This window comes from Condylura cristata, unplaced genomic scaffold (assembly GCF_000260355.1).
Source record: "Condylura cristata isolate star-nosed mole 26May11 unplaced genomic scaffold, ConCri1.0 scaffold00003, whole genome shotgun sequence".
Lineage (NCBI taxonomy): Eukaryota > Metazoa > Chordata > Mammalia > Eulipotyphla > Talpidae > Condylura > Condylura cristata.
The window spans coordinates 76,667,985-76,688,368 of NW_004567104.1; the positions used below are offsets into that span (position 1 = coordinate 76,667,985).

The 20,384-nt window shown below is 57.3% G+C and overlaps 2 protein-coding genes across 2 annotated transcripts in view; one reads left to right on the forward strand and one right to left on the reverse strand.

Moving 5' to 3' along the window:
* Positions 1–13,800, reverse strand: part of LCA5L (Leber congenital amaurosis 5-like) — a 14,499-nt gene extending 699 nt beyond the window's left edge. The window contains exons 1-9 of the mRNA XM_012730920.1: positions 13,590–13,800; positions 11,790–12,115; positions 11,369–11,515; positions 9,242–9,750; positions 6,716–6,853; positions 2,941–3,025; positions 1,678–1,784; positions 1,381–1,498; positions 7–41 (exon numbers count right to left, since the gene is read on the reverse strand). Coding sequence (XP_012586374.1) covers positions 7–41; positions 1,381–1,498; positions 1,678–1,784; positions 2,941–3,025; positions 6,716–6,853; positions 9,242–9,750; positions 11,369–11,515; positions 11,790–12,105 — 1,455 coding nt within the window. The 5' untranslated portion in view covers positions 12,106–12,115; positions 13,590–13,800. The remainder of the gene's footprint in view (positions 1–6; positions 42–1,380; positions 1,499–1,677; positions 1,785–2,940; positions 3,026–6,715; positions 6,854–9,241; positions 9,751–11,368; positions 11,516–11,789; positions 12,116–13,589) is intronic.
* A 1,701-nt stretch (positions 13,801–15,501) lies between these two features.
* The window catches only part of SH3BGR (SH3 domain binding glutamate-rich protein), a 35,745-nt gene continuing 30,862 nt past the window's right edge, over positions 15,502–20,384 (forward strand). The window contains exons 1-2 of the mRNA XM_012730925.1: positions 15,502–15,685; positions 17,354–17,495. Of these exons, the coding sequence (XP_012586379.1) occupies positions 15,502–15,685; positions 17,354–17,495 (326 nt within the window). The remainder of the gene's footprint in view (positions 15,686–17,353; positions 17,496–20,384) is intronic.

Genomic DNA, 20,384 nt, shown 5'->3' on the forward strand with positions numbered 1-20,384 from the left:
AGGGGCTGGTCCTTCTGGCCTCTCCTCGTCCCTCGGGGAATCTGTTTCAGAGAGACACCCGCTCAGCCATCTTTCTGTTAACGGGATCGCTCATTTTTACACTGTTTCGTGCCTTTCCCACCAGTTGTCACCCCGTGGGCTTCTCATCACCAGACCACCCTGTGCCACCACCGCAGTCCCTCCCCCCATTTTTGACCCCATCCCCCCCACCCCGTAAATGTCTGCGGTCATAGCCGCTCATCACCATCGTCCTAGTGATGATTATTACTGCGCCCCTGGTCCTTTGCGCTGCTGCTATGAGTGAAGCTTCGGTATTTTTCGTTTTCGTTCTGGCTCACTTCGCTACCCACTTAGTGGGTTTTACACTTGCACCTCAGGATGGGCCCCTACCCCCAGGCGGCAGGGGTGCGGCCCTCACCCCACCTCCCGACCAGCGGGGGGTAGGAAGAGCAGACGCCGGCAACGGGGGGCGCGTGAGCTTTCCCGGAGCTGGCGGACTCGGGCGCCTGGAGGCCGGCACACGCCGGGTACAGCGCAGAGCCCGGCCTTTGCGTGGCGCGCTGGCGCTCGGCGTCGCCGGGCTGGTGCCTGCTGGGGTGACAGCAGGGTCGTTCTCTCGCCGCACCCCGGATGAGGTGGGGGTCTGGGGAAGCTGGAAAGGGTGCGGCCCCCGGCGGGGTGTCGGGCTGTTCCGGGGCGCCGTGGTGTGCCTATCTGCGTCTGGCTGAGAAAGGCAGCGGGGCAGCCTGTGGGGTCCAGGCAGATGCTGCAGAGAGGTGGCGACGTCTGACCCGGCAGGAGAGGGCGCGCTGTGTGTTGCTAGGAAAAAGCCGTCTGGGGAGACGCGCCCGGTCCGGGCCCAGGAAGCCGGGCGGCCCAGACGGGCCCGGGCCCCAGGACGGGATGCAGCGGGTCGGCAGAGGGCGAGGGGGCCGTGGGGTGTCCTGTGCTTTGGGGAGTTTTCACATAGGAACACATTCTGAAACAAATCGAACACCTAAACTCAGGGAAACAAGGGAATTCTAGCAAGAGAAAGAAAAATGTTTCAAGAAGGAGTAGTGAACCAACCGGCGAAGCTAGGTAGGTTTCTCTGTAGCCCTTTGATCCGGAAGCGGCATGGACACCGCTGGGCTGCCCAGCGCGGCTGCCCCGAGCCGCCAGCCCTCACCCCAGCCCTGGCAGTGGGGAGACGGCTGAGGAGAGTGAGGAGGGCATGGCGGGGGGCCGCAGCCGTGCAGGGAGCCCCCGGCCACCTCACACGGCGGGGGCCACACGTAGGGCGATTGTTTGAACTGCACGTCGGTGACGTGACCTTCCACGCAGACCAGCTCGCGGCTTCACAGCGGCAAGAACGAGGAGACGGGCGAGCTGCCGAGTTACCTGCACACGTCCTCCTAGAGTCTTCTGCGGGGGCTGGCCTACTGGTGCAGGGAGGGGCTGCACGGGCCATCTCACTGGACCTTTCCTTATGGCCCAGGTATCCGGTTGTCTTTTTCCCCTGTAATTCAGAGAAGCAGTGAAAACATATTTTTGGAGGACAGGTCATTTTAACCTGATATTCAGCGAATACAGGCCTTTTTGTGTCTAGAACATGTAATAGAACGAGCACCTGTTTATAGTCTAACTCGTTTTGTAAGGATTTGCTTATCGAGCCTGAGAGATTGCAGACTGCTGTACCTTAGTTGTCAAAGGCGGGACGTCTTCTGATTTTTGGGTTTCCTGGTGTCGCACAATGGTAAATGGAAAGCTTTTCCTGTCCACCTGTATTGATTTTGTTGAAGAAACTGCAGGAGGTGCATGAATATGTGAGCAACCTGTTTGCCACCTGGAAGCATATTGATTTTAAACACGAAATAACACTGAAGTTTGTAGAGTAATAATAAAGCAAAGCACGTGGGGTATTTGCTGACATTTTCCAGAATAGAACACTTGCCAGTTTCATTTCCTTGCTGTTCCCTGATCCTTCTCCTGGAGGGTCGCCTCGGCTCCGGCAGTCTCAGCAGCAGAGAAGCCAGCTGGCCCCGGGGCAAGGGTGAGGGCCCAGCGCCCGTCCCTGCTTCCAGAAGGAGCTGGAGGCTGCGAGCCCTGCCTCCCGCGCCACAGGGGCCGTTCCACTACGTCTAGACCTGCTCCCTTGGGATTATTACCCCACTTAAACGACCCCCCGTTTGCTTTCATCGCTGCTGGCTTACGGGCCAGAAGCAGGCAAACCAGGGAAGAGCAGGCGATGGGAAGCAGGCGATAGGCAGCTGCTCCCGCCCAAACAGGTGCACCCGTCATGCCTCTTCTGAGTGGAATCTCACTCGGGGCTGGGGTGTGGGGGGCTGTAAGTGCACGAAGCCCTAAAAGCGATGACAGCAGCAACGGGTGGATCTCAAAACCACCCTGCTGAACTACGGCAGCCGGCCCCTGAAGAGCCCAGGCTGTGTGATCCCACTCACAGGAAATTCTAGAGCAGGCAGATAAGCCGGACGGCAGGGGGGTCGCGGCGGGGACCCGGAGCTTCGGGAAGAGGTGCATACGATCTTCTCTCAGCTGGGTGGTGGCTCCTGACACCTGTCAAAACCCACTGATGGTGCACTTGATGCAGGTCCCTTGTATTGAGGTAAGTGGTGCCCAGGTGAAACTGAGTAAGTGGTGCCCAGGTGAAACTGAGCAAGCCCACCGCTGGTAACAGGGCCCACTGTTTGCCCGGCATTCTGCTTCCAGCTGAGGAGTGACCTCTGTCCACCTGCAGCGAGGGTGGGCGGGACGGCAGACGAAGGGCGGACGCGCCCCATCGTCCCCGCTGTTCCCACCACGTCCGTCTCATCGTTCATCCGGACTCACAAGCTGAGTCCCGGTGCCCAGTAAAATGTTTTCCTAGAATAACCAGTGTTCTGGTGAGACCCATTAGGAAAACCTGAAAAATAGGCGTGGGCAGAAATAATGAACACGTACCTTTGGGATAATCTTCTTTGTGATGTAAATTTTTCAGTATCCGATTCGTGTAGATGTTTCTGATTTCAAGCTCTCGATCTTTCTCCTAGAGAGAAGCGCAGTGCCGTTTTTCTGTGAATGGTTGCTTTTACTAACTTCGATTTCAAATAAACTCAATATTCTTTAAATACACGCTAGGTTCTAGCAGAATCAGGCCACGACATTACAGATCATGCCCGACTCCGAGGATGCCCGGGCTCGCCCAGGCGGCATTCGCTATGCCTGCTGGGTCTGTGCCAGGTCATCGTTCTGTGCGTCTGGAGCCGCTTGGTGACTTCAACTAATCAAAATGCCAAAATGACAGCTCCGGCCACAGTCACACCACCCGCACGTCAGGAGCTCAGCAGCCACATGGCCGTGCCCAGGTGGGGGCAGTGGAGAGGCTGCTCCATCCCACGGGCCCCAGGGGGCTCGCAGGCCAGGCCTGGGTCAGCGCAGCGCCTCCCCGCACCACGTCCAGCTGACTTTGGCAAAACAAGACGGCTGAAATCCTGGCTAGTGGAGGACAGAGAAAGGACCACACAGTCCTCCTCACGTGGTCCCTGGGAGGCGAGTCCAGGGACGCAGCCAGGCCCATCAGCTCTGGTCACACCTGGCAGAGAGGTGGGCGGGGTGTGGAAGGTGTCTGCCCGGCTGGAGAGCAAAGCCCGGGGGAAGGGAGGGGAGCGCCGAGAGCAGTGAGCGGGAGAGGACCTTCCTCCAGCGCCTGGCGCTGCGTAGGGCGAATCCACGAGCCCAGGGAAGTTGAGGGGCCGGGGGCACTTGGTGACGGCTGGAAAGTGTCGGGCGGCAGGTCTTCTGGGGACTTGACCCCATCCCTCACCCAGAGGGGCAGGCGTGCCAGCGTCCAGCGGCGGTCAGTCGGAAGGGCGAGCTGGCGCGAGGCAGGGGGCCTGTGGCCAGGCGGAGGGTGCATCAGGGTGCAGGAGGCAGCGGGGTGCAGGGTGCCGGCGCCCACGGGGCCTGCACAGCCGCACTCATGGCCCTGGGACTGTCCTTCCGGCCAGCGGCAACAGGCCTCCCGGAGTCTTGTTTCCGTGTCTGTCTCATCTCACTTTCTGGCTCTCTGTTTTTCGGAGATTTTTCAGAGTCCTTCGTCTTCTTTACCTTTTCTATTGAATTTTACATGCTGGCAATCACGTCTCCGTCTGCTGCACCCCCCATTCCCACTGTGTGGGCGCGGGCTCTTCTGTGTGGGCTGTGACTCCGTGGGCGTGGCTGCCACAGGGCTCCTGGTCACGGGGCTCCTCGTCCTGGGGCTGGCTGCCTGGACACAGCTGGCTGGACGCGATTTCGCCCGCCTGCGGCTTTGGGAAACCCCATTTCCTTGGTGGGCCTCCTTCCCGAGGATACGGCAGGTGCTCTGGGTCAGGTGAGCCCGGCCTCACTTTGAGGGAGTCACTCGCGCCCAGATTCCAGCACTGCCTCTTGCGAGGCCTGATCTGGGGGCCACGCTGACAGCAGCTGCCCTGTTCTTTGCAGGCAACACATTCCCCTTCCGGGGAGCCTGGCCTGGGCTCTCCAGCCTGGGCCTGTGCGTGGAGGGTGGGCAGCCGGGTGCATGGCCGGACGTGTGCCACGCGGGACACGCCTCCAGAGCCCCTCTGCGGTGGCCGCCGCACCCCCAAGTCTCTGCGGGCCCAGTTCTGTGTGACTTTTCTTTCACAGCCCATGGCGCCCACGGGGCTTCTGCAGGGAGGGCCCAGGCAGCTGCCACCGTGGAGGAGGAGAAGGACAAGGCCCTGTCACTGGGTGTCGGCTGGTGCACGTGCCTCGGGCACTCACCTCTCCGACTCGGCTCGCGGCTCGCACACAGGGCGCTCCTTGGCTGATTTTATTTCCATACGTTTGTTTATGGATGCACCAAGAACTGGGGTACAGGCCAGAGGTGAGGGGTTGAGCGGACTCCCCAGAGACAGAGTGGGGCGCAGAACAGGCAGATGGGCTGAAACCCACTGCCAGGGGGGCAGCGGGGAGTCGGGAGGGGTCTGCTGTGCCCTGGGGCCTCCCTGGCCCGGGAGGGACTCGCAGTGCCTGCCGCCTGCCGCGCCTCAACACTGCCCCCCAGGGAGGCCTCGCAGACGCGGGGGCCGTGTGGACGCTGGTGACTGTTCAGAAATACACTTGGGTCTTACTTCTGTAGAATGTTGTATCTTTTCATGAAGCATTTCATTATTATTGAGCATTTGTTTTGTCAACATTTTGTTTTGTTTTTTCTTTGCCGCCTTTTTTTTCTTTTTTATGTATCTATTTACATCATTGTTCATTTTATAACAATGTTTATCCCCCCATCACCCCAGCCCCCACATCCCTTCCTCCTTCCGACCCCTCTGTCCCCTCCCCTGTAGGGTCTCCCTGGCTCGTAACTGTCTGTTTTGTATTGTAATAACAATACCCATTTTCCATCTTAATACATTTTCCTGCGATATACCAGGAACTAATTTAATTGTTGCACCCGGTATAGGGGTCTCACATATCTGTTACAAAGATTATCTCAGTGTCGGTCCATTTGTTTGTTTGTTTGTTTGTTTTTTTTGAGCACGTTATAATATCTTAGTGGAAGATCTCATTTTTGTGTATACCATTTTGTAATTTTAAAATTAAACGTGAGACCCATGGGATATACAAGAGTGAACCCTAATAATGGGCCTTGCTGGTGGCACAGGGGTTAAGTCTCAGCACTATGAAGCCGTCCACTGCCACTAGCCACTGTGACGGGAGTCCCAGCCCCGGCCAGGGAGTGACCCTAGGGCGCGGCAGGCCCCTCCCCCCACCCCCTTCCCTCAGCAGTGTGTCCTGCTCCCCCCTCTGTCCCCAGCCTGGTCAGCACTTCTTGACGAGCACATACTGCTCACATGCCCGTGGATACATACAAAAGCACAAAGTTGATTTTAAAATCCCCTCAGCGTGCGTGTGCGTGTGTGTCTGCGGGTGCGTTTGCCTTGGCCAGTAGATCTCGAGGTCTCTTCTCTTCTGTTCTAAGGTGGCTGCCACGGCCATGCCTGTTTTCTGGCACATTCTTCTCCCTGAAGTCTCCTGAGGCTCAGAACTCTTTTCCCCGCCTTTCAAAGAGGGTGTCCGCATCCATCTTCTCCCCTCAGGTCCTTTCAAGCAGCTGGGCGATGCGAATTCCCTTCTTGTTTATAAGTGAAAGTCTCGTCTCAAAGAAACAAGCCGGGATTTACTGGTTGAGGCTTTAAAGGGCTGTATCTCTGAAGTGTCGTAACTCACTTTTCCAACTTGTTGGACATTTTAGAAATGTTCGACTTTGCTTATTAAGGCAAAATGATAGCAAAAGCCCCCCCCAAATTAAATATTTCTAATACCCATTTTTAAAGGATAAAGCATACATTAAAAGGCAACTTTGCAAGCCATATCCAAGGGAAACTAAAAAAAAAAATCTCTGGGCCATTAAAATTACCCCCGATATTTTAATGTCATAAGTTAAATGTAACATTGAAAAGCTTATTTGGGATTACATTAAAATGTTAGCAACATGCACTAATATTACTTCATGTTATGAGCTCAAAAAGCTAATTAGTCTTGTTAGGGGAGAGTTTTAATTTTTCTAATCCTAGCTGGAGTCTACCAGGCTGCTACCTCATTCTAGTAAGTTCTACCAACCTCAGGCCTTCTAGCTACCATATGTTGCAGGTCATTCGAGAAGCCTATTCCTGCAGTGAGATAACTGAAGCGACAGTGGCCTGTCGCTGTGCTCTTGGGGGCGGAGACGCACCTTGAGTCTCAGCTGCAGGCGCGTCACCTCCGTCTGCAGGGTCCGCGTGGCCGTCTGTGCCGCCGCCGTCTTCCGGTTCTCCGCGGCCAGCTGGCGGCTAAAGGCTTTATTGTTCAGCCTCAGCTGTTTCTCCAAGCTCTGAAAACAGTGTACACGTCAGCTGTCTGTTCCCCGTGTCGTGTGAGTGAGAACTTGGATGGTGGCAGCTAACTACATGGAGAAGAGTGGGTTTCCAGGGCGATCTCGTGGCCGGCCGGCAACGGGGAAGGGGACTTAGAAGGGAGTAGGACAATGACAGAGTAGCCATAGCCCAGGCCCAAGTCCAGAGGATAAGCGTCATGTGTTCTGAGCCTGTTCCTTTTTGGGGGACACACGCAGGCAGCTTCACCTGTGCAGGTGTACCAAGGGGAGTGTTCCAGGCACTGCCTTGTGAGGCACCTTCAGAGAGAACACCCTTCCACCCCGGGGTATGGGCTGTCTAGCCGCCTGCAGCGCTGCAGACCCCAGGGGTCCAGACAGGTGCCTGGGCGGCCTCAGGGCGGCCCTGGGCCCGCTCGGCCTCAGGCTGAGGACAGGGGCTCTGTGGGGCTGGCAGGAGGCTTGGCCAGAGGCCGCTTTCTGTCCCTCCTTTCTTTCCTTTTTAACATAAATTCTGGTTTCCTCGCTTAGAGCAGGAAAACTTCCTTATTAAAGTGGAAAATGTGCAAAGTTAGAAGACTACCATAGGCACTAAGAACCCTACTTAAATACTACCATTAAAACGAGCACGGGGGACCCCAGCGCCACCCCCAAGGCTGCACCACCAAATAAGAAACTCCCGCAAGATCAAGTGCTTCTGACAAGAACGTAACTCGTTTTTGATTTCCTTTTGCCTGTAGAGGTAAAACCATGGCTATGGCGACACTGACATGTAAAAATATCTAGAAGAGAGAAAAATACATTTACGTGCAGACGCCCGCTAGGGCGAAGTCGGTCTCCCCTCACAGGTCCAGAGTGGAACTCTGAATATGGTCCCGAGCGAGAAAAGCAAGCTTGCTCATTATTTTGTCGCTCATATTCATTTTAGGTGAGAAAATTCCCTTTGAAAAATAGGGCAGGATGTTACCAACGATGAAATAACTGAGGTAACCAGTGGCTGAAGTGGACGTAGCATTTCTTATTATTTCAAGGTCACAGGAAATGCCTGCCTGGCACCATCATATATCAAGGAATCAAGCGGCAAGTCCAGGTATGGTTCTGCCCATCGCGTCCAAAGACAAAAGTCAGTGAGGCCAAGCTCCTCGACACGAGTGTTTGCCCAAGTCACCCCGACTCTTCTCCAGCACTTTGGTTTCTCCCCTCTGTTTGCAGGAGCACTAGCTGGGAGAAAGGCCTCCTCCCCGGACACTGAAAATGTCTACACGGCCCTGTCACAAAAGGAGGAAGCTGCTCTACCTCCGGAGGGCCGAGGACACGCTCGCTTGGGCTTCAGGGACGAGCCTTTCCATGAGCAGTCTGCAGAGTTTCCAAACAGCACGTAAGCCTTCCTGCAAATGAAGGCTCGCCTGGTACCTGTAATGGCTGTCAGTGGATGTCACTTCCAGAGAAAGGAGTCCAGCCCCAGCGTGAGCCTGGTCACCTCAGGGTGAGCCCAGTCACCTCAGAGTGGGCTCTGTCACCTCACAGTGGGCCTGGTCACCTCATGGTGAGTCTGGTCACCTCAGAGTGAGCTCTGTCACCTCACGGTGTGTCTGGTCACCTCGGAGTGAGCCTGGTCTCCTCAGAGTGACACTGGTCACCATGGAGTGAGCCTGGTCACCTTGGAGTGGGCTCTGTGACCTCAGAGTGAGCCTGGTCTCCACAAAGTGGAGTTTGTCAACTTGGAGTGAGCCTGGTCACCACGGTGTGGGCTCTGTCACCTCAGATGAGCCTGATCACTTCAGAGTGAGCCTGGTCACCTCGGAGTTTGGGCCTGGTCACCTCAGAGTGGATCTAGTCACCATGGAGTGGGCTCTGTTATCTCGGAGTGAGCCTGGTCACCTCAGAGTGAGCTTCTGTCACCTCGGAGTGAGCCCGGTTATCTCAGAGTGGGCTCTGTCACCTCAGAGTGAGCCTGGTCACTTCGGAGTGGGCCTGGTCACCTTGGAGTGAGCCTGGTCACCTTGGAGTTTGGGCCTGGTCACCTCAGAGTGGGCCTGGTCACCACGGAGTGGGCTCTGTCACCTCGGAGTGAGCCTAGTCACCTCGGAGTGGGCTCGGTCACCTCGGATTGAGCCTGGTCACCTCAGAGTGAGTCAGGTTACCTCGGAGTGGGCTCTGGCTCTGGACAACAGCGGCCCGTTTGCAGCCCTGAGCTGTTCATGTCTTCCCTTCTCACCTCCTGCTCCCACCCGTATCGCCATGACAGCATCGTCCATTTGGAAGGCAACAGCCAGCCAAGGGGCCACCTGGTCATGCTCCACTCACCACAGGGGCAGACAGGACCCCGGGCACCATCCCAGTGTTAATTTTGGAACCCTAAAAGTCCTAGGCCTCTGAAATACAGACCTGGATTTTTTTGTCATTTGCCTCCATTTTGGTGGTAAGACTAGACAGCCTTTGCGTGAGCTCCTCCCTCTCTGCCAGGCTCTTGTCCTCAGACAGTCTCTGCAGCGCCTGCAGAGTGTCTCTCGTCCGGAGCAGCTCACTGTCCGTTTCTCGCAGTTTCCTGGATACGGCTCTTTCCTTTGCCTGGGATTTCCTAAGCAGCTGCCTTAAATTTTTCACTTCGTTCTGATGTTTAGCTACAATCTGAGGGAGGTTATTCTGTGAATTCTCGTACTTTCCAATAGCTCTCAGGTGCCTCAGCTGAACTTGTTTCAGAAACTTGTTTTCTATGACTGTGATTTCCAGCTTGCGATGTATGTCAGTGAGTTCATTCTTCAGCTCCTTGATCTTGTGAAGCCTTGCAGAGAGGATGCGGTGAGTCATGGCATCTCTCCTCTGGGTCCCGTGGGCTTGAGAATTGGAAACAGGGGGCTTGCAGTTGTGCCTTTTCTCCATGGAGACTTCTAGGCCTGTGTAAGCAGATAATCCAGTTGGTTAGTAATATGCAGATATGTGAATATACACACAGGCACCCCGCCACATGCCAGCTAGGGCGGGAAAGAACCCCCTTCACCCCAGTCTTTAAGGTCGGTGTAGTCTAGCTTAAAGCGGAGTGGTTTATGGCATCTGTCCACAGTTACATAGCCACAGTGACACTGAGTGGACAGGAGACCAGTCTTGTCTCTACAGTCTGGACTCCTGTTCTAAAAGCTTACTGAAAACACGGCAACAGGTCACCCTGTCTCCACGTTAGGCACTGACCGGCAGGCTGTCTCCAGCCTGGTAACACACACAAGGCAGAGTGAGAACGAGGCGCTGGAGCCAGACGTGTCCGAAGATCTCACAGAAAGGCCCTTCAAAAGGCTTTCCATAGGTTAGCTAGGTGGACAGAGACCCCAGCTGGCGATGGGTCGTGCGTGTCCTCGGTGAGTGGCTGGGTGTGAGGAGCCGGTGGCCTGGCTGGTGCTTAGGCATCTATTTTAAATAAAAAGTGTCTAAACGATATTACATCACGCTTTTAGCACCAACGTGGTGTGCCAGATGTCCGTGCACGGTCATCCCACTCTAAAGATGACTGGGCTGACCCTGCCGCCTCGTCTGTGTGCGCCTGGAGGCGTATGGGTGTGTGCACGTGCACGCAGGGGCCGGCATACATATTCTGAGCGGCGGCTGCGGCCGCACTCTACAGTCTAAAAACCAGCTGGCCCTTCCCTGGCGAGTGCAGGGGTCTTAGTGACCGCAGCCGCTGAGGCCCAGCCTTGGGCCCTGGCGACTCCGAGACACGGCCGGCTGCATTTGGTATTGGTGGTGGAAAGGGGAGTCTGCCTGGGACAGAAAGCGGGCGCCGACGGAAACGGGCAGCTTGGGGTCGGGGGGAAATGACAACACTCAGTGTCAGTGCAAACTGGCTAGTGTGGCCAAATCAGTTTTGTTGCCAAAGATATGAAACATTTTTGGTTTTCAGAGCTCAGTAAGTCTAAACGTGGCCCCGGGACGGCGGATCTGCGGTGTGCAAGCAGAGTGTGCCTTGCGATGGTCTCTTTTGAGAGTCCACCGTGAGACAAGGCACTGGGCTTTTCATCGCTGGCTTTAGGTCTTGCCAGGGGGTGCAGGGGCCTTCATTCTTCTAGAAAAGGGCACTTTAAGCTGCTGAGGATCCGGTGCAAGCCCAAGGGCCTTCTTAGAAAAACCCCCAAAGGCAGGTGGACCAGCAGGCACACGAGCCACGGTGTGCAGACGTGGGTCTTAGTTAGGAATCCCTGTGCTGCGGCAGGACGACGGGGCCTGAGGACTCCAGGGGCAGATGGAGCCCAGAGCGGGGGAACGGCGGGAAGCAGGTAGCCCTGGCAGGGCACGTGGCCCAGGCGGGGCCGGCCCCCACGTTGAGTGCTTTCCAACTCTCGAATGACGGCAGTTGACGGTCAAAGTGGGGACGAGCCCCAGTGACTCCTGCAGGAGTATTTGCCAGCCCCGCACTGCCCGCCTCGGGAGGACGCCACCTGGTCACCAACGCCAGAGGCCGATCCCACGTGCGGTCAGGGGAACGACAGGAACAGCCTGCGGAAGCACCCTGCCAGCATGTCTCACCGGGCTTGGGGGCCATCTTCCTGGGGTGCTGAGACAGGTATTTATGCTGCATCGGCAAGTCAAGCCGTGGCTGTCCAGCTGAGATGAAAGGCAAGAAGACACTGAAATCCAAGCACTGTGGTACTCGGAAACAAGGCCACCTGTTAACTGAAGAGCGAACCGCCTCACTAGCAGGCTCCAGCACGGCCGCCCCGGGAGAGGCCGGCGTCAGAGTTCCGCCGAGCCCTCCGGTCAGCAGACTCTTCTCCCTCTGTTTCCGAATTCCGTCTATGAAAGCACACTAACACACAAACAGTGAAACACACGTCTGCTACAGAGAAACGACAGAACTGAATATGGAGAGCTTCCAGTGAGAGTGCGTTAAGTCGGGGTCACTGGACGTCACTGGACGTCAGGCCTCGGTTGGCATTTCCTTTCTTACCTTTAGGTTGGGAGAGCTTAGAAACATAGTTTTTCTTCTCCTCCTTGCTTTCGCTGACCGCCAGCTTCTCTACGCAGTTTCTGTTAGCTGTTTCTGAACATTCCGAGAGAAACTCTTCTGAATAATCATAGTGAGAATTTAAGCTTCCACAGGAGCACTGTGACCTGCTGTAATCAACACTCTTATCGGAAGTGTTACCGTTCCTGGGAAAATTGCTTGTGTCTGGGCTTCTCTCTGCAGACTGCCCAGCGCTTTCTAGAGTCACACCGGGGAAATGCTCATCTACATTTATCTCTGTTGTATCAGCCAAAGACATAGTAAAGGACCTAACAGGAGAAAAGTATTTTTAGATTTAGAGCTATGGACAATAAAATGAATCTGCTTTATGTAACTATGAGTGGGCAGTTAGGAAAGTGGAGCGAAACATTACTTTGAAATATCTTCTGGAAGAATCTTAGTTTTTACAGTATTCCTCGTAAAAGATAAGAACCTGAGGCCAAACTTCAGTGAGATCATTGTCACAGGCAATGTAAGATAAAGTTCCCTCCCACGAGGTGACGCCGATCAAAGACCGACCTCTTTACACTCTCATGCTCTGAATCTGGCTATTGGTTGAGGTTTTCTGCCTTGATCAGAACTAAAGAAAACGTCAGTATTTGGTAAGTCTGGTGTGAAATGCAACCCTTGGGAAAAGCAGACATATTTGTCAAGATAGATACACTTTACTCACTAAAGCTGAATGACACGTTCGGACACCACACACACACCACACGTCAGTCCACTCTTTTCCAGAGCCAGTGCTTGTTTCACAGTTAAGAGTAATAATCGCTTCCAGTTATGTAAGCTTGAACCGAGAGTATAAGGTTTAATTCAGGAAAGTTGCATTCCTTTAGATGCTTTACTTAGATTACTATAAAATTAATACAATTTCCCTAAGTGACCTTATACTGCACGACTACAGAAGAAGGAATTCAAAGGAAGGAATTGATTTACACAGACAAATCAGGCAGGGATTGCAACTTTTTTGAAGAAAAAAGTTCACCACATGGAAAATATATATATATATATATATATTTGAGATTTATTTATTTATGCATATAGAACTGGGGTATAGAACAGAGGTGCAGGGGTGGTGAGAGGACTCTCCAGAGGCAGAGTGGGGAGTGGAACAGGCCGACTGACGAAGCACACTGCCGAGGGGAGCAGCGGGCGGGCCAGGAGAGGTCTGCCGCACCTCCTGACGGGGATCGAACTCATGCTGCAGTGGCTTTAGCTTCTTAGTGCTGTGCTTTACCCGCTGCGCCACCAGGGAGGGCCCGGCAAATGTACACTTGTTTAATAAAGCACTGACTCTATTTTTATCCACACTCAAACTTTTGCAAATAATGAATTTGGAAAAGCAAAAGTAACTATTACAAAACTTTTCCAAGTGAACATCCAAATGCATTTTTAGAATACTGTCATTCTTCTTCTTCATTGAGGTAACACTGGTTTACTAGGCGCGGTGACTCAGAGCACAGGTCACCACCCACCGCGGAAGGCCGGCACTGGCCCCCGCACCGCCTCCTCTCTCCTAACGCCTCCTCTCTCCTTCGGCCATCAGAGGCCAGGGTCAGCTTTGTTCCTTTGCTTGCTTTCTACTCCATATAACTGAAGCAATCCCACCGCTGTCTCTCTCCTCCTGACTTCTCTTAGCATCACCCTCTCCAGTTTCATCCACATTGTTGCCAGCAGCACGAGCTCTTCTAGAGGTGGTAGAATTCCATTGTGTGTCTAGCCCACAGCTTCTTCCCCACTCACCTGGGCTCGGCACGTCGGCACGTAGCTGCTTCTGCGGCTTGGCTATGGACAGAGGAGCGCAGAGAGCCCCTTGACTTCGTGTTTTTACCCTCCTCAGATAGCTACCTAGGAGTGAAGCTGCTGCATCTGTGGTAGAGCTATTTAAAAAAAAAATTATTTAGGCTCACAAAACTGGAGACTAGGCCAGAGGTGTGGTGGGTGAGAGGCTTCCCCAGAGACAGAGCGGGGCGCAGAACAGGCAGATGGAGGAAGCACACTGCTGAGGGGGCAGCGGGCGGCCAGGAGAGGTCTGCCGCGCCATGGGGTCACCTCCGGGGCAGGCGGGGATCGAATGGAGCTGCAGTGGTTTTGGAGAGCTTCATGATGTGGGGCTCTAACCCCTTGGGCTCCCTGGTAGATCCATTTTTAATGTGAAAATCAACATCTAACTAGGGAACTAAAACAGTAGTAAAAATAGACTTCAAGGAAATATGTTGGAAAGCAAAAAGCAAAACGGAAACTGGAAGGTGTGACTGCCTCTACCCAGGGACACGTGACACCTCCCAGTCGCGCGTCCTCTGCGATGGGGCCGGGGCCTCACGGGCTGCTCTGCTGCCAGGTCCCAGGCAGACTCGGGCGAGCGACTCCGCGCCTGTGTTACATCGCCCAGAGGAGGGAGGGCCGGTCCCAGCCACAGCCGGGCGCTCCCCTGTCCTCAGCCCGCTTCTGTCCGGCGGTTCCCCGCACTTGCAGCGCCCGCCCGCCCGGCATCTCCGGGAAGCCGACGCAGTGCAGAACAGTGCCTTCCTCCCCGGGGGAGTCTGAGTCACGGGAAGCCAAGTCGTGGCAATTCAAACACAGCATCCCTGCTGGCGGGCCAGGATGCTTCACTTCAGCGAATCACTCCTCCGAGCTGGGGCTGGCTTCACACGGGCGCCAGGCCCCCAGGCGCTAAAACTCCTCAGCCTCTCGCCTGGGGAGCCTGTTTGACAGTCAGAGCACAGTGACCCCGTTTTACTTCCGCTGGGTCCTTCAGTCCCTGGGGTGGACTTAAGGTGGTCACCTGAAAGTCCTGACCAAACGGTGGGTGACGGTGCCTCTCCTGGGGGCTTCCTGCACGGCCCCCGGAGGCCCCGTGTCCACCCAGCTTCCTGACCGGCTCCAGGGACGATGGGGGGGGGACGGGAGCCCTCGGTTGAGATCTGGGTCCCCTGAGCCCAGACGTCCGGTGGGAAAGGCCTCTGGGAGCAGCCGGGGCCGCCCCAAGGTGGCTCACCCGCGACCACGGGTGCCTGGCCCCCGACCCGGGCGGGAATCAGCGGTTCCAGTGTGGGCACACGGTGGCCTTCGACAAGCCCCCTCAGCCACGTGACGCGGAGGAACAGGAAGTCAGCGTGACGGCCGGTGGCCACGCCGGGCTGCGTGGCTGTCGCCGGGCCCGCTGCGGCGGCATCTGAGACAAAGGGACACGTCCTCTTGGCCTCTGGAGGGGCTGTGGCTATTTCATCGGACGCTCTCAGTTCTCTTGTTCTCAAGGAAGAGTGGCAGGACCCTCCTGGGGGGCCGCAGACCAGCAGCTGGCCCGTCCTCAACAGGAGCCCGGCACGCTCTGCCTGCTTCTGGTTTTTTCTCCCTCAGCTGTGCAGTCTCTTCGGCCCCCATTAGAAACTAGCCTGAGGCCATCGTTTTCACTTCTATTTGTGGCTCTTTCTGCACTGGCTCGGCCTTCCAGCGCCCCGCCCCTGCCCCAATGAAATGCACTGGGGGGTGGCCCACGGGCGCCCCCCGTTGGAGTCTTGGTGCAAACACCTCCGAGCTCCCCTCGGTGAGGGGTCAGAACACCCTGCCTGTCAGAGCAACGCCGGCAGGCCGGCGGGCGAGACGTCAGGAAGGCGGTGGCCGGGGTGTGGCCTGGGTCGGGGGTGGCCGTGCGATGGGGCTGATGGGGGCAGCCAGGGGACTGTCCCTCCGAGCTGCCAACGGTGCCGGCTTCCCCGCCCGGGAGAGATTCTGGAGGACACCCGGCTGCTCGGTGGTGGGCAGGGCCGTGCACGTGACCAGAGCAGCTGCTGGACGCACCTCCCTGGCCGAGAGCTCCCAGCCCACAGGCCGCCCAGGTTCAGGCCCGCACACAGCCCCGTGAGGGTCCCCATGCCTGCTGCGGGCGCGTGCAGAGGTGGGTGCTGGCCGAGCGCCTCACGGGCGGCGCTAAGCCCGAGGGCTCGGCCAAGTTCCCCCAGCCAGAGCGGCAGGGGCCCAATTTGACCTAAGTCATCTGCCCCTGCCAGTGAGGCTGGGGCCAGCGCTGCCACAGCTGAGGGCATGAGCTCAAAGCCCCGCCCCGGACGGAAGAGGGTCACCAGTTCCCTCTCCCCCTCGGAAGCGGAGACAGGCACGGCAGTGAGCGGAGGTGACAGGGAGAGGGGAGGTGACGGGAAAGAGGTGTCCTCCGGCGGAGATTACACTAGCGAGTTGTGAGTGTGGGCTGCAGGGGTTCAGTCAGGCTTTTTGGTGCCCCCTGCACCACCCCGTGGGCGCCCAGCCCGCTGGCACACCTCCCAGGCTGTGGCACCGGCCGGGGGCGCCGGCGCCTGGGCCCAACGAGCAGGGACAGCGGCGGCCGTGGGGCCCCTGAGAGAGGACCAGAGCACCAGATGGCCCGAGCTGGCATGCAGGAGACTCACGAGGTGGGGGGTGGGAAGAGAGGTTGGGGGAGGTTGGGCGCCCAGTTTCCCCGGGTCACCCTTAAAGGCCTGGAAGCCTCTGGCGAGGGCTGAGTCCTTCCCCGCCCGCCGGGGCCTGCAGCACGCTTGAACCCAGTGAGGTGCAAGCTGGGCCCCACCCACAGCTTTTGAAAAAAGAGTCCCGCCGAGTCACGTGTTCCAGGGCTAAAGCCGCTGACTGCCCAGGTGAGCGGGCCGCGGCCCGCGCCAGTCTCTCACTAACGGCCTGGTCCACCCGGGAGAGCAGGCTCCAGGGGGCCCGCCAGCCACTGAGGCCTGGGGCCTGCAAACCCGCCCCCCGCCGCCCCCAGGTGAGCGACCCGCGAGGCCCCACCCACTGACTGTGGCCAGGGCCGCTGGCGCCGTCCGCCTCCGCGTGGTCTTCGGCCGCCGTCCTCGGCGGCGGTGCTGCTGGTCACTCCGCTCCTGCTGGCTCCTGAGGGTCTGTTTTGTAGGGATCTGCAGCCGGAGGCCCGGGCGCAGCTCCTTCAAGGGCTTGAAAAGTCACAACCGGTTAGAATGGTAGCGAGCACCACCCTCCTGTCTAGTGGGCTCGCCACCTCAGCCACCGGGTGGGTTCCTCACTGACCGGCCAAAGTAGGGTCGGACCACAGACCGCGAGCCAGGGGCGCGTAGAGAACTCTGTCTAATCTGCATCTACATTCACGGCTGTTGTCAGCTTGCGTTCAACAGACCTCTAAAACGCACGGTCCAGGCGCGGGCATTGGTTAGTGTGCGCTCACCCCGGTCGCCCAACAAAAGCGATCAGCAAGTTCCTGGGTCCACGGACCCACCGCTGGCTGAGAATTAAGTAGGCAACGCTCAGAACCAGGAACTGTCATTGCAGCTCATGTTCCGAGGGGCTGGGGAGCTCACTAAACGGGAAAGGTGTCTCGGTGCCTCACACAGCGTTCCTCAAGGCTCGGGGCAGTGGCTGGGGGCGCTGCTGAAGGCAGGCACAGGACGCAGGGACCACACTGCGGAGGGGCCAGCAGACGGAAGGCGCGAGAATGCCAGGGAAAGGGCGCAAGCTTCCGGGGCTGCCTCCTGTCTCCCCCCCAGGGACTCATCAGAACCTTCACGGCGTCCACGTCACTAAAATGGGCTGGTGCGGAAATGGCCGTGCACAGCATGACAACTGTCCTGGTATTCAGGGCGTCGCCTCTGACAAGGGGGTCACCAGCCTCCGGGTAAACCGGGCCAGGTGGTCTCAGGCGAGCAGGCCAGTGAGTGCGGGGTACTGCAGTCACCGCTCAGAGACCGTAGCGGGCTTCCGGCCATAGGGCCCCTGTGGCCAGGCGCGTGACCTGAGGGACAGAGTGAGCAGCGATGCAAGCAGCAAGCGCTCATGGCAGAGCTGGAGAAGCACCCGAGAGCAGAGGGCGTCTGGTGTGGGGACCAAAGCCAGCAGTGACCTTGCAGAAAGTGGAGGAACAGCGAATACCAAATCGCTTCTTTTGGTTCACAGAAGCTTTCTGAATGCCTATTGACTTTGAAAGGAAAACAAAACAAAACAAAACAAACCCCTACACAATGCCATGTTTTCCTGAGTTTCTTGAGTTCATAATCCACTGGTTTTCATACACCATGACTTTTTCACAGCAGTGGGGCCAGCCACACTGTTGTTTTAAACTGAAGTTTTTTAAAGGTTTGTTTACTTATGCATTCAAGAGCCAGGCTGTAGGCCAGAGCTGCAGGGGCCAGAGACCGTGGGGAGCAGAACAGGCAGATCCACCAACGCACACGGCTGAGGGGAGCCGTGGGGAGACAGGAGGGGCCTGCTGCGCCCAGGGGTCCCTCCCTGGCCGGGGATAGGACCTGTGCTGCAGGGGCTGCGGGCAGCTTCCCAGTGCTGAGACTGAACTCCTTTTGCCACCAGGGAGGCCCTTAAACTGTGAAGTTTTGGGGCGATTTGTGACACAGGCCATGTGATCTCAGGTGGATCTCATTAGGAAGAAGCAGCAAAAGAATTACTTGTGGGTAACACAAATGACACCTACCAAAGAGACTGAATATTCGCAGAGTTCTGCCATTTCTAGGTTCCCCAGAACTGTTCTAAAATGTACACCTGCATTACCTACCTGCGTGAGGGTCTGTCCGGGCCCCCGTGTGGGCGGCTATGCTTTCATGCACAAGCCCAGTTAGCCCAAGTCTCGCTTCTGGGGCTCCATGAGGGGCGTGTATGCCCTGGGCTCTCTGTAACAGTCTCCCAAATACCACTTTCCACACTGACCTGCCAGGAACCAACAGGTGGGGCCTCCTTCGTGGCGCAGTGGTGAAGGGTGCTGTTCTCAGGCCGCGCTGTGGCCTGAGTCCATCCCTGGCCAGGGAGTGACCCACAGGGCACAGGGCACTCTCTTGTCTCCCTGCTGCTCCCCTCAGCAGTGTACTTGGTGAGTCCACCTGTTCTGCTCCCCGCTCTCTCTGATGAGTCCTCTCACCCCCACCTCTGGCCTGCACCCCAGCTCTTGTATGCATAAATAGATAAATAAATCTAAAAAACAAAACAAAACAAAAGAGCGAACGCCTACCTGTTGCTTCCCTAAGGTGAATGCAGGTGAACTGTGCCTCTAGGCACAGGGTCCCTCACGCTGGCGTACTTAAGGAGGCTCCCAGGGTAGTGTTTCTGGACATTTTTTTGGGGTCTCTTGGGCTTCTTTCTAAGGGAAAAAATGTATCTCCAAAAACCTAGAATGATATTGCAAAAGGAAAAGGTTACACTCTCACACTAAGCGTGAGAGAAATTCCAAGTGGACAGGCCCTGATTGCCAGTCGTGCGCAGGACCCGTCCCCGGCCCTCAGCGCGGAGTCAGTCAGGGCAGCAGCGAGCAGCGAGCAGACCGACTGCGTGCCACAGCCCGGCGCAGAGCGAGGGAGGGAGGGAAAGTGCGGCACAGCCAAGCAGTGCTGGGGTGGGAAAGCGTGGTGGCCGCGACTCAGAGCGCAGGGTGGGTCGCGGACAGGCAGCGGCGGGGGCCCAGTGAGGACCAGGATGCGGCCTAAACGGAGCCACACTCGGGGTAGACGGCCAGGCCCAGCAGACCCCGGCTTGATGGGTCTGCGGGGTTCACCCCGCCGGGGGCGAGAGGGGCCCTCCCCCGACTGCGGGGGACACGGCCACAGTGGCCTCCTGTCAGGTGGCCTGAGGGTGGAGGGATCAGGGCCTGCCTGGGGCTCGTGACAGCCCACACCGCGCCACACGGCCACCGAGGCGGCCACGAGAGCACAGCTTCGAGCCATCCACTCGTCAGAGGACATGTCGTGTCTTTTTTGCTTCAAGAACTGGGCTGCTCTACCCCGTGGTGCGGGGTCTGTGCCAGGCTCCTGAGACCCAGGCCCTCGCGGGTGCTGCCAGCGACCGCCTGGATTTAATGCGTGAGTGGGCTGCTCTTCCGGGGACTGCAAGTCCAGCCAGCACAGAAGTCATAAACTGCGCCTGCGGACGACCAGGCTGCATCGGAAAACACGGAAACGTGCCGAGCGCCAAGCCCGGCTGTTCAAGGGTAGCTGGGGAAGCTGTGGTCACCGAAAAGCTTTATTTTCACGGGGCTTCAACGAATGAGCAGATGGCGCCCCCCCACCCCCAGGCGGGCAGGGCAGGTCTGGCCAATCTCCCCAGCAGCTGGACCTGGCTCCCGGCAGGGGCAGGGGCAGGGGCCGCCACGTGCTAGCGCCCCCTCCTGGCCACCGGCAGCGCTGCTTCATTTTGGCCATTGATCTGATATTTCAGTCTGTTTAACCAAAACTACTCAACCCCCCTCATGTCAGGATCTTGCTGGAGGACTTTCATTTCATTCAGCGACACGTACTGGGTTGCCCGTGGGCGAGGGGCTGTGGGGATGGGGGCAGCGAAGAAGGCAAACGCAGACAGCTGTTCCGGTGGGGTTCCTGGTGGGTGATCACAGCCCCCCATCTGTGTCAGAGGAGGGGGAGGCCCCGGGAGCAGGCGGCCTGGGCCTCCCTGGGGCCCTGCGGTCCAGTGCAGCTCTGAGGGGCAGCTGGGAGCCAGGCGGCCGGAGAGGAATGAGGGCAGGAAGGCCACCGCAGAGGGCCAAGCCCGAGAGAAGAGCAGAGACTGGAGGGTGCTGGGGGC